The sequence below is a fragment of the Sorex fumeus genome, unplaced genomic scaffold (genome assembly GCF_029834395.1).
Source record: "Sorex fumeus unplaced genomic scaffold, SorFum_2.1 ptg000003l, whole genome shotgun sequence".
In the NCBI taxonomy this organism is placed as follows: Eukaryota; Metazoa; Chordata; class Mammalia; order Eulipotyphla; family Soricidae; genus Sorex; species Sorex fumeus.
The window spans coordinates 53,199,899-53,212,440 of NW_026606060.1; the positions used below are offsets into that span (position 1 = coordinate 53,199,899).

Here is a 12,542-nt window from a genome sequence, read left to right on the forward strand (position 1 = left end):
CTTCAGTCATACAACGAAGGTTGCCAGGCTCTCAGCCCTGAGGATGGAAGGAAGGCTTCCTGGACAAGGCGGCATTTTCTAGAAATGCCATCCATCGGAGAGTACTGGCAAAGAGAAGGAGCGAGTAGACATTCTGTTTAGGATCTGGAATTTGCTCTAAGTGAAAGGGTTAGAACAGACCCTTCTCTTCTGCCCTCTCTCCCTTTCCCTGCTGCAGGATGGAGCAAAAGCTCCAGTCGGATGTAGTTAGCATCAGGCAGAGGAGGCCAGTGACCCGGCAGCTGTAGGAACTCTGAGAGAAAAGGGGTGTGTTCTTGCATGGAAGCTTCCTGTCAGCTTCCTTCCGTGCCTGGCCTTTGGCTCTGCAGACGCAGCCTGTGGGTTAGTGCTTTTTACAAAAGTGGGTGTGTTGCTCATTTGTGGCATATAAAAAAATATGAGACTAACACCCAAGGTCAGTAGAGACAAGGGCTGGGAATAATGCTCCACAGTTGGAAGCCTGCTTCATGTGCTGGGGGAGAAGGCAGCTGGAATAGAGAAGGAATCACCAAATCAATGATGGTTGGAGGGATCATTCAGAATGGGAGATGTGTGCTGAAAGTAGATGAAGGACCAAACATGGTGGCCTCTCAGTATCTGTATTGCAAACCATGGTGCCCAGGAGTAGCGAGAAAGAAGGAAATTGCCATAGAGGCAGAGGGAGGGGGGTTGGGAGGGAGGGTACTGGGGACATTGGTGGTGGAAAATGTACACTGGTGGAGGTATGGGTGTTCAATAATTATATAACTGAAACGCAACTATGAATGTTCTTTAACTATCCCACGGTGATTCAGTTAATAAAAAAAGAAAAAGAGTGGGAGTGCTAAACCAGGGTGCCTTTGTCCAGGGGACAAGACAGAAGAAGGTGGTTTGTGTAGACTCGGCACAAGTGGCCCGGGTTGTTGGTCCCCTCAAGTACATGCTTATCCTGGCCTTGTCCTACCCACAGGAGGAAAACCAGCGCCAAGTCTCTCAGCAAAGGCTGGATTCCCTCCTTTGTCCCCACCCCGCCTCTCCTTCCTTCACCCCAGTGAGGCTTTCTAGACCCTTCTCTTCCAGCTGCTGGCACTCATGGGAGAGTAGGCCCTGGGTACGAACTCCTTCCCAGTACCCAGCGTGTTGCAGTCCCTTGGCAGATAAGGACAGGGTTCATTGAAAACTGCAAGCGTGACAAGGCACACACGCCATTGCACGTAGCAGCTTTCAGAGACCGATGTGCTTCATTGCATGGGTGGGTGGGGTTTAAAGAGACTCACTGAACACTGTTCTGTCTCCGCTAGATGCCACAGTCTCAGGGTCCTTGCCTGGCAGGGGCCCCGGGCATAGGTCTGAGTATCCCCCATTCTCTCTGATGATTGGCCCAGCTGCCCTGCCCTTTCTTGGAAGGCAGTTTGATGTCCATAAATGACACTAGACTTGGCGTGAAACTGGTTTTGTGACATTGGATTTCTTGTCCCTTGGAGTCCGTCCTGCCCTCTTCCTACCCATCTGTGAGTGAGGGTCTCTGGTGCCTGTGTGTTTATTGGGTGGCAGTGGGGATTTTTGAAATCACCACCTACCAACTAAATACCCAGCCTTGCCACTCATGCCAGGGCCGCGTGCAGCAAAATGGAGACCCTAAGGATGTGCCACGAAGTGGTCTGCAGAGAGCACTGGGCCCCCGAGGCTGGTTCTCAGTCAAGGGGTCTAGAATGGCTGCCACGTGAGGTGTGAGGTGCTTCCAGGAGGCTCGTCCTATTGCCTCTGTCAATTGCCCCCCCGAATTGATCTCCCAACCCCGTTTTCTGGAGGAGATAGGTGGCTAAGTGACTTCCTCAAAGCCACAGGAGAGGAAACAGACGGTGCTTCAAACCTAGAGAGGCCTGTGGCAAAGCCCACTCTGCCCTCCTCTCTTGCCCTGTTAGCATCCCAGAAGGAGGAAGAACGTGTGTGATCACTTTTTTTTTAATCATATTTTTTTGGCGCCATAGCATAGTGGGTAGGGCATTTGCCTTTCACGCAGCTGACCCTGGTTCGATTCCTTCGCCCCTCTCAGAAAGCCTGACAAGCTACTGAGAGTATTCTGCCCACACGGAAAAGCCTGGCAAGCTCCCCGTGACATATTCGATATGCCAAACACAGTAACAAGTCTCACAATAGAGATGTTGTTGATGCCCGCTCGAACAAATCGATGATCAACGGGAGGACAGTGCTGACAGTGCTAATTTAGTTTTTTGGGTTTTTTTTTTTGCCATGTTACCTGCACTTTTAATTGAATCATTGTGAGATACAGTTACAGGTGGGTTTGGGTTTCAGTCATACAATGTTCGAACGCCCATTCCCTCCATCAGAGTACATTTCCCACCACCAGTGTCCTCCATATTCCTCCACCACCCACCTCCTTCGTCCCCTCCATCCTCCTTTTGATTCTTTGTCTTTCTCTCTCGTTCTGGGTATTATGATTTGCAATACAGGTACTTGGAGGCCAGCACGCATCCCCCCCGTCCCAAGCCATCCTTCCAGCTATCATCGACTTAGTGGTCCTTTCTCCCTCCCCCCTCCCCCCCTCCCCCCTCTTGAGGCCAGCTTCCAACCATGGACCAATCCTCCTGGCCCTTGTCTCTACCATCCTTGAGTGTTAGTCTCATACTATTGTTTTTGGTATTTTTTTTTTGAAGAGAATCTGGTACTGCTGAGAGCTTCTCTGTGCCCGCCTACGGGCGTGGACCCCCTCTCCTCTGGAGAGGCTTTTCCGAAGGCCTCACGCTAGAGTGGGTTGGGCCAGGATGCTAGGAAGCAGGATGCAGTCCGCTGGGGCCCATTCCAGTGCTGAGACACCTGCTGGCACCTTGGTGCCAGCCCTGAGTGCGTCGCAGGATGCTGACGTGGGGTCTGTTTGTCTGACAGGTTCTTTCTCTGTACCCACACTCGAGGGACAAGACATGCCCTTCAACGGTGAGAAGCAGTGCCTGGGCGAGGACCAGCCCAGTGATTCCGACTCCTCCCAGTTTCTGGAAAGCCTGGCTTCGCTCAGTGACAGCGAGTGTTCTGGGCAGGGCTTTGCCAGCGACCCCTCCAGCAAATCCAGCTCTCCTACTTGTAAGTCGGAGGGGAACAGGTCTGTGGCGGGGTTGTGGGGGGAGAGGGGCATTCCAGCTATCCCACAGTACCCCCCTACCTTCTAGCTTAGACCTCCCTGAATAGCACCTGGAGTCCGGGGGCTCACCCATACGTGCTGTGGGGAATAGTCACCGAAATGTGCAGCTTTCCCCATTTTTCTTTGCCTCACTGCCTGGGGGGTGGGGGTGAGGGTAAGAGGGGCTTTGCTTGGACTAAAACTCCAGTCTCCAAATACACCTCTGTTTTCTCTCAAGTGGCGGGAAGCCTTGCCTTCTGTTGATCATTTTTTGGGGACTTCTTTCAAGGACAAACTCCAACCAGTGTTTTCTAATCACTTTTGGTTAACATGGAAGGAAACTTGCCCCAATTCAAAGGTCGGGCAGGAAATAAAGGTTTCCTGATGATTTCAAAACCTCTTTTGCAAATCAACCCTGAAAGGTGCCCCACAAGGAGAATTGCTCCATGCCTGGACTGGGGGCAGGGGTTTGGGGGTGGGGTGGGCAGGGTGGTGGTAAGAAAAAGGTAAATGACCAGCTTCCGTGGTACTTTTTGGGATACAGAAGCTAAAGATGCATAAAGTGGGTATTTTTCATTTTTTGTTTGTTTTCTGGGCCAAACCTGGCAGTGCTCAGGGCTCACTCCTGGCGGGGCTCAGTGGTGGTATGTGAGGTGCTGGGAGTGGACTCTGGGTCATCTGTATGCAAGACAGGAACCCTACCTATTGTACTATCGCTTTGGCCGTGTTTCTGATTTTATTTTTATATTGGCATTTTAGGTAGGAAATTGAACACTTACACTGACAAATGAGAAAAGCAACTGATAGTTGATGTGATGAAATGTAGGCTCCACAAAAAGTCTGCTCCTATCTGTCTCTTTGGTTGGGGGACCACATTCAGCACTGCTCAGGGCCTGTTCTCAGGCTCTGTTGCCCAGGGCAGTCAGCCTTGGCCGAGTGCAAGGCAAATGCCTTCATCTCGGTACCATCTCCCCAGCCCCATATTTACTTATTTGAAATGTATGCATCCTTGGTCTAAGAATTTGGAAAGTCAAAAGTATAAAGAAAAGAAAATATTGCCTATAATATCATCCACAGATGGCAGCTAGTAGCACTTAGTCATAATATCACTTTCCACAAAACGTGTTTGTGTGTGTGTGAGTGTAGTCTTTCCTTTAGTGTTATAACTACAACGCTTACCCATGATAAAATATATTTAAAACATTAAACGTTTTTATGGCTGCCAACTACCCCATCCAGTGAACAGATTATGAAGTCTTTCACAGATTTATCATTGGACGTTTAGTTAGTTTCCTTTTTTGCTGTCACAGAGAGAACTTCATGAACATCTTGATGTCTTTAGCCTTTCTAGGAATTCTTTCAGATATAATTACATTTTCAGTCAGTGAGCACAGACATTTTAAAGGAGAATCGTAATGGGATGGAGGAGTGGCCAGATAGCTTTCTGATGTTCAGTTCCCATTTCTCTGTCTTCTCTCTCTATATTATATGGGGGTTGAGGCCACCAATATAGTACATAGCTATCCAGAAGAAGAGTAATTACTTGTATTACCATTTCTTCTTCCTCCATCCCACTCATCTCCTTTTCTCTGCCCTCTCCTAAGCTTCTCCCTCTTCTTTATCCCCTACCATCACCACCACCATTATCATCACTGTCACTGTCACTGTGTTCATCGATTTGCTCGAGCGGGCCCAGTAACGTCTCCATCATGAGACTTCTTGTTACTGTGTTTGGCATGTCGAATACATCACGGGTAGCTTGCCAGGCTTTGCTGTGCAGGTGAGATACTCTTGGTAGCTTGCCGGGCTCTCTGAGAGGGGCGGAGGAATCGAACTCGGGTCAGCCATGTTGGCTGCGTGCAAGCTATTTCCGCTGTGCTATTGCTCCAGCCCATCATCACTGTAGGTAGCAAAATATTTCCAGTTAGTACCATTGTGGTTATGAATTTTAATGATCAAAAACCTAGTCCCAATAGTTCCTTCAATGAGACCTGAGTTATTAGAATAGTTTCTTAGGAGAGTTTTCAGAATTACCTAGTATAATTCTTATTACTACTTCTTCATGAGTAGATTCTCTAGCTTATAAAATTTATTTTTATGTGAATTATCTTCGTTGATTTTTTACTGTGTTCTTTAATCTATCTTATTTAATGACCTTAATTCAGCCGTCTGAGGAGGTGATGTATGCCTCAGTGAAGTAAAATGGTAACTTCTAACTTCCAGTCACAAAACTTAGAACTGAACTGAGCATTATGCTATGCTACTCAGGCTTTTTGGAAATGATACCTTAAAAAAAAAAAAACCAGGTATTTCCTATTGAGCCTGCTTAAATGAATGAGTTCTACATTGTCAAATGACTTAGCAGCTTTCCCTAGGTACACATAATAAATGTATATGTGAATAGATACTGAAATGAGGTGATTTGAGAAAAGTGACGTATTGTTAGTCCTATATGAATATGAGTCACTTAAGCTGTCAAAGGAAGTTCTCAAAATTGTGAACTCTTTTTAAGCAAAGAAAGCTTTTACTTAGGGAACTGGAGTGATAGCACAGCGGGTAGGGTATTTGCCTTGCATGCAGTCGACCCAGTTTCGATTTCCAGAATCCCATATGGTCCCCTGAGCACCGCCAGGAATAATTCCTGAGTGCAGAGCCAGGAGTAACCCCTGTGCATCACCGGTGTAACCCAAAAAAAGCCCCCCACCAAAAAAAGCCACTTATTTGAGTGTATCTCTTTTTCTTGTAAAATTCATAGGTAATTGTTGAAATAACCCTCATTGGCAACAGGAGGGTTCATGGGATGACAATTCTCCTCCACAACATTGACTAGTTTCTGTTTTTCTTTCAGCCTCAAGCCCTCCCAGAGTTCTCACTTACGATGAGGTGATGTCTGCGGCAGGGAACTTACTAGACTTGACTCTTGCTCATGAAATAGCTGTGAACGAGAACTTTGAAGTGAAGCAAACTCCTGTCCCTGAGAACAGGTAACCTGGGGTCAGTCACACACACACACACACACACACACACACACACACACACACACACACACTCTCCTGAAAGTTCTTCTATGCTGTCTACTGGAGATAAGTATGATTTAGTTCTTTAACAAGGGTTTATATCTTTTGTTTTTTGTTTGTTTGTTTGTTTTTTTGCTTTTTGGGTCACACCCAGCGATGCACATGGGGTACTCCTGGCTCATGCAGTCAGGAATTACTCTTGGTGGCGCCTACCCGCTATGCTACCGTTCCAGCCCTGTTTTACATCTTTTAAAAAATTACTCTGGTGTACTTGTTACCCATAATTTTTAGAACTCTGGACCTAGGAATTCGAACTGTATGGATACCCCAGCTAACCTCGACCCTGAGGCAGCTCTTGTCAGAGCCAGGCCCTGCATTTTCTTTCTACATCTTGTGGATTTAGTGGCTGCCAGATTCCCTGAGAACTAGAAGTGAAGCAGTTTGAGGCCTTTACTACTGATAATTCCTCTTTATTTTTTTTATTGCTTCTGACATTACCTGCCTCGCATACCTGGTTTGAAGGGACTGGATAGGAATGAGCTAGAAGAATTGTATAGCTCGCTTAGGGATAGCATTGTCATTTGCATTTCTGTAAAGACTGATAGTCATTTCATTTTCTGGGGAAGTTGTTGGGGGTGGATAAGAATAGTGATAAGAATAGATTTTAGGGCTAGAGCAATAGCACAGCGGGTAGGGCATTTCGATACCCAGCATCCCATATGGTTCCCTGAGCACCGCCAGGGGTGACTCCTGAGTGCAGAGCCAGGAGTAACCCCTGTGCATTGCCGGGTATGACCCAAAAAGCCAAAAAAAAAAAATTGATTTTAACATTTAAAGCCAGCAGGGTAGAATATGCTGTTTGCACATAAAGAAAGAAATTCTAAGTTTAACATAAATGGGGTGGGAGGGCAGTTAGGGGGCATCCATACCAAGCGATGCTCCGGGACCATTCCCAACCTGGTGATCAGAGGTAGTGCTCCAAGGGACCATATGGTGCCAAGACCAAACCCAGCCCTCTTGCATGCACAGTATGCACTCAGCCCTTGGAACTCTCTTCCCGGCCTTAACACAGTTTTAACTCCTCAAAACCTCCCTTATAATTTCTCACAGCATTATGATATATTTGCTGTTTTTACCTTTCAAAGGAAAAATGAGGATATATGCTTCATTGTCAACTATTACCAATCTGCTCACCTTGCATTCACTGGACACTCACTCACTGCCAGGTAGAATGGCAGGCAGGTACCTGGAACAGCTGTGGTCTCTCCCTGGGATCGGAATGTGGCCCTGTGGGGGTCAGTGACCAGAAGTAATTACAGTCCAGGGAAATGTGTGCTTTCCTACTAGCAGTAGGGGAACTGTAGGCGTGTAGAAGCGATGAATTTGACCAAGCACCTATTTTAGGGCACCGGCATGAGGGGTGGAGCAAGGTGGCCTTTTCTGTGGGGACCTCTTCCAGAAAGGTGTCTGTTTCAGCAGATTGGTCTGGCTAACTTTAAATGGGACATCTAAGCCGAAGTTGGCAGGCATTCAAGTGTTATGTCTCCTTAGGGCTCAGCTGTTCCATTCTGTGCCATGAAATTTCAACTCTTGAGGAAAGAGTAACGTTGCCGTTTTGTCCCCAAGACTGAGAATGAAAGATCTGTGTATGAGAGTATTAGGAAAAATTGTTGGTATGGCCTCGTGAGACCAAATTTTATAAACTTACTCAAAGCTATAGGAAATAAACAATTTTAACATTATGGGAAGCACTTAGGACGGACTATTAAAAGAAATAAATATGGAATCTTGTATACACTGAATAGCCCTTACTGCATTAAGATTGTGCTTGGAAAAATAGTAAGCTATCCTCAAAGGTTAGTAGTAATGAGATTACAGACTATTTTGGTTTGGTTTTTCTGTATTTTTTAAGTTTTCTATAATGAGAATAGTCGTTTCATAATCAGGAAGACAGTTCTTTTTTTTTTATTATTTAGACACTGACTTTACAAAGTTATTTATAATGGTTTCAGGCATACAGTGTTCCAGCACCAATCCCACTCCCAGTGGCAGCTTCCCTCCACCAGTGTCCTCAGGTTCCTTCGCACCCACAGGCCCGCTACTGCCACCTTAACGGGCACGTTTTTAAGTGTGGTTATTGTAGTTTGATCTCTGTTGTTTACTCTGTGGGTGAAATACTTGCCTATACCTCGCCTCTGTCCCACCTCCCGATCTCTTTGCCCACGGTCCCGATCCCTGTGCTGGCTGCCTTCCAAATGCCACGCCTTGCTTCCCCCTTCAATTTGTCTCCTCCCCTGTCCCTATTTCTCTAACATAGGGCCAAGGGTTTGTCAACCTCAGATGCCTTGCATTCTGTATCGTCATGTTGTTCCGTACACCACAGAGAAGCGAGACCTTAGGTATTTGCACTTCTTTCATTAAATATGATCTCCAGTTTCGTCCAAATTGCTGTGAGTTGCATGAATTTATTGTTCTTTGCAGCTGCACTGTATTCCGTTGTGTGTCTATATACCAGACCTTCATTATCTATGCATTCATCTTTGACACCTAGGTTGATTCTGTATCCTAGTTTTTGTACTAGTGCTGCAGTGAATATTGGTATGCATATGTCTTTTTGAACAAATGTTTTTGTATCTCAGGGGTAGATACTAAGAAGTGGGATTGCTGGGTCCTATGGAAGTTCTCTTCTTACTTTTCTGAGAAATCTCCCTACTGTTCCCCATAAGGGTTGAACCAGACAACATTCCCACCAGCAATGAATGAAAATTCCTCTGCTTTCTCTTTATCTCTCTCTCTCTTTCTTTTCCTTCCTTCCTTCCTTCTTTCCTTCTTCCTTTCCCTCCCTTCCTCCCTCCTTCCTCCCTTCCTCCCTCCCTTCTTTCCTTATTTTTTTCTTAATAGTTTTGGGGCCGCACCTGGTGATCCTCAGGGTTTTTTCCTGGTCCTATGCTGAGGCATCCCTCCTGCTAGGTGTGGAGGGCCATGAGGGGGTACTGGGGATCAAACCCAGTTCAGCTGTGTGTGAGACAAGTGCCCTTCCTGCTGTACTCTCTTGCCATCCTGGAACTTCCTTTTTGACACTGCTTATGCATTCATTTCTATAGCTTGTTTGGTCGAGTGAAGCACATTGTCCACCAGGCCTTCTGGGACCTCCTGGAATCAGAACTGAATGCTGACCCCCCGGAGTATGAACATGCCATCAAGCTGTTTGAAGAAATCCGAGAGGCAAGTGGAGGTTGTTTGTACTCACTGCCAGTTCCCCGCCCCCAGCCCCCACCCCCATCCCACCCCAACAGTATTTTGTCTTCCTCCAAAAGGAGTTTCTTTTTTGAAAAAAAAAGGTGGTCAATTAGAAAAACTGAGGCCCTTCGGGGTGCAGAGGAGTGGCTGGGTGAGAGCATAGGCTGGCCAGAGACATAAGGGGGAGTCTGTCTGTCTGTCTGTCCTCTGTATGTCTCTGTCTCTTGTCGTTCTGTGTCTATCTCTATCTCTCTCTGTCTCTGTAGTTTCAGCTCCTATTTATAGAGCACAGACTATACCAAGGATTATTTGTTAATCCGTACTGTAACACTGTAAGAGTTATTTCTCTTACTCTTTTCTTTAAAGAATCCGGTTCCCTGATTTGCCTGGGGCCACATAACTTAGAAGCGTGAAGAGCAATTTGTACTGCTGCTCTGCTCCGCTCCCAGCCCGTCTCGTGTAGAACAGTGTTTTCTGTGTCATGGATACTTAATATAGGTGGCTTACATGCTCAGTAATAAATCTTTCATGGAGCGATAGCACAGCGGTAGGGCGTTTGCCTTGCATGCAACTGGCCCGGCCGAGCCGGGTTCGATTCCTCTATCCCTCTTGGAGAGCCGAGCAAGGGACCAAGAGTATCTCGTTTACACAGCAAAGTCTGGTAAGCCTGGCAAGCTCCCTTGACAGTTTTTGATATGCCAAACACAGTAACAAGAAGTCTCACAATGGAGACATTACTGGGCCCGCTCAAGCAAATCTATGAACAACGGGAGGGCAGTGCTACAGTGAAATATAATACGTTGTATTAATGCAGCGCATGGTATTAATTATGCTGGTACTAATATGATAAACTGCCAAGGGGTGTTGCACTAGCTCTCAGCCCATTTGCTTTTCTTTAGGGAATTCTTTTGGAGCCATGATCTACAGCTTACTCTTTCTCTATGTTTTTATCTGTAAACTTTTGAAAGCTTTTTCAGTGATACTGATTTCTTACCAGTTTTCATTCAGATCATAATTTCCCAAGTGGGGACTTTAATTCAGTGTAGTGTTCTTTTCAGAATTGAGATACTCACCGACCACTTGTCTTCATAAACTTCCCTGGTGTTCAGGGCATTCGGATGTGGACAAAGTGTTTAGTCATCTGGGAAAGGAAATAGCAAGGACAACCTTTACTAAGAACGATGCTGTTAATGTTTTGTTGTTGTTGTTGTTCCTTTTCGATGTAGATTCTTCTCTCTTTTCTGAGTCATGGTGGTGGCAGCCGGCTTCGCACCCAGATCTCCGAAGTGTTGGATACAGACCTCATCAGGCAGCAGGCTGAGCACAGCACTGTGGATATCCAGGGTCTGGCCAACTATATCATCAGTACCATGGGAAAGATGTGTGCCCCCACTCGGGACAATGACATTAAAGAGTTAAAGGTCACCGGCAACATCGTGGAGGTGCTGAGGTCAGTACTTCCACTGCTTGAATGTCCACAGAGCACTTTTGTCATAATAATGGTCCTTCAAATGAATCCCTGACCTTAAAGAGTAAACAAAATAAGCAGTGTGTCCATCAGTTGCTTTGGAGGGTATATATAGAACCCAGCAAGGCTGTGAGTTGGCAAGGCCCTACCCTTCAGGATGCAGTGATGAGAATAACACAAACCCCAGGGAGTTTATGGTCTTCTATGGGGGCTTGATCTCACACTTGGAATTACTGTTTGTTTTTTTTTTTAAAGACTCCATTTTATTTTATTTTATTTGCTTTTGGGGTCACACTCAGCAATGCTCAGGGGTTATTCCTGGTTCTGCACTCAGGAATTATCCCAGGCGGTGCTTGGGGGACCATATGGGATGCCAGGGATCGAACCCAGGTCGTCTGCGTGCAAGGCAAATGCCCTACCCGCTGTGCTATCACTCCGGCCCCAGGAATTACTGTTGTGTTAAAGGCAATGGGAGAGGAAGTAGTGGCAATTAATAGCAACTCCAGCAACCGCGGTTGGAGGGAGGGGAGGTTAATCAGGGATTCAGAAAGGCTTCTAATTCTTTTTATTTTAATTTATGCTTTGATCGAAGTAATAATTGCACCTTAACTTTATACTTGGAGAGTAAGTACTCTGGAGATTTAGGAGGCTGCATTTGGGAGGCACAAACGGCACCTTCTGTGAAAAATAATCTTGTCAGGTGGCCATTAGAAACCATTTCTGAGGATGCTGACTCTTATAGCCTGTAAAATAGATAAACGTGAACTATCACAATCACAATCACAACCATCCTGTTATTTGTCGATTGCCTCGAGCAGGCCCCAGTAACGTCTCCTTCGTCCTAGCCCTGAGATTTTTTTTAAAAAAGTGCCATATTCAAGGCTCTTTCAGAGTTAGGAGAATGAGATCCTTCATTGTTACTGGTATTTGGCATGTTGAGTACGCCACGGGGAGTTTTCCAGACTCTGCCTTGTGGGCAGGTTATATTCGGTAGCCTGCCAGTTTGTCCAAAGTAGGAATGAGATGATAAGTTGCCCTATCAACTTTCGATGGTAGTCGCCGTGCCTACCATGGTGACCACGGGTGCAAAACCAACCTGGTCAGCCTCCCTTCGGGGCGGGCACCGGCGGCTTTGGTGACTCTAGATAAACGTGAACTAATTTCAACTTAATTTCTTGATTCTCTTGTTTTAACCCTAAACATTTTAGGCAAATATTTCATGTCCTGGACCTTATGAGGATGGACATGGTCAATTTTGCAATTAGGAGCATCAGACCAATTCTTCAACACCAGTTGGTGGATTATGAGAGAAACAAGTTCCAGGAAATTTTAGAAGAAACTCCAGGTAAGTACATACAATATGTATTCATACTGTGATGGAGAGCATCATGCTAAGTGAAATGAAGGCAGAAGGAGAGGGACCAATTCAGAATGACTGCATTCATTTATGATGTATAAAAAATATATATGGTAGAAGACTAATACCCATGACCAGGAAAAACAGGGATTTTAATTTTTATAGTTTAAGGAGTGTCACTAAAGCTTTTTGTTGGCAATTCCTGTAAACACTTACTATTTTACTTCTAAAACTGACTTCACATGCTTGTAGTTCTTTACTGTGTCCCAGGAGCTATAACAAGCACTGTTCATTTATTCATGAATT

The 12,542-nt window shown here is 45.8% G+C and overlaps 1 protein-coding gene across 1 annotated transcript in view; it reads left to right on the forward strand.

Moving 5' to 3' along the window:
- The window catches only part of TCP11L2 (t-complex 11 like 2), a 37,956-nt gene that overhangs the window by 6,112 nt on the left and 19,302 nt on the right, over positions 1 to 12,542 (forward strand). Inside the window, exons 2-6 of the mRNA XM_056115307.1 lie at positions 2,926 to 3,117; positions 6,003 to 6,138; positions 9,276 to 9,396; positions 10,638 to 10,861; positions 12,088 to 12,224. Of these exons, the coding sequence (XP_055971282.1) occupies positions 2,961 to 3,117; positions 6,003 to 6,138; positions 9,276 to 9,396; positions 10,638 to 10,861; positions 12,088 to 12,224 (775 nt within the window). The 5' untranslated portion in view covers positions 2,926 to 2,960. The remainder of the gene's footprint in view (positions 1 to 2,925; positions 3,118 to 6,002; positions 6,139 to 9,275; positions 9,397 to 10,637; positions 10,862 to 12,087; positions 12,225 to 12,542) is intronic.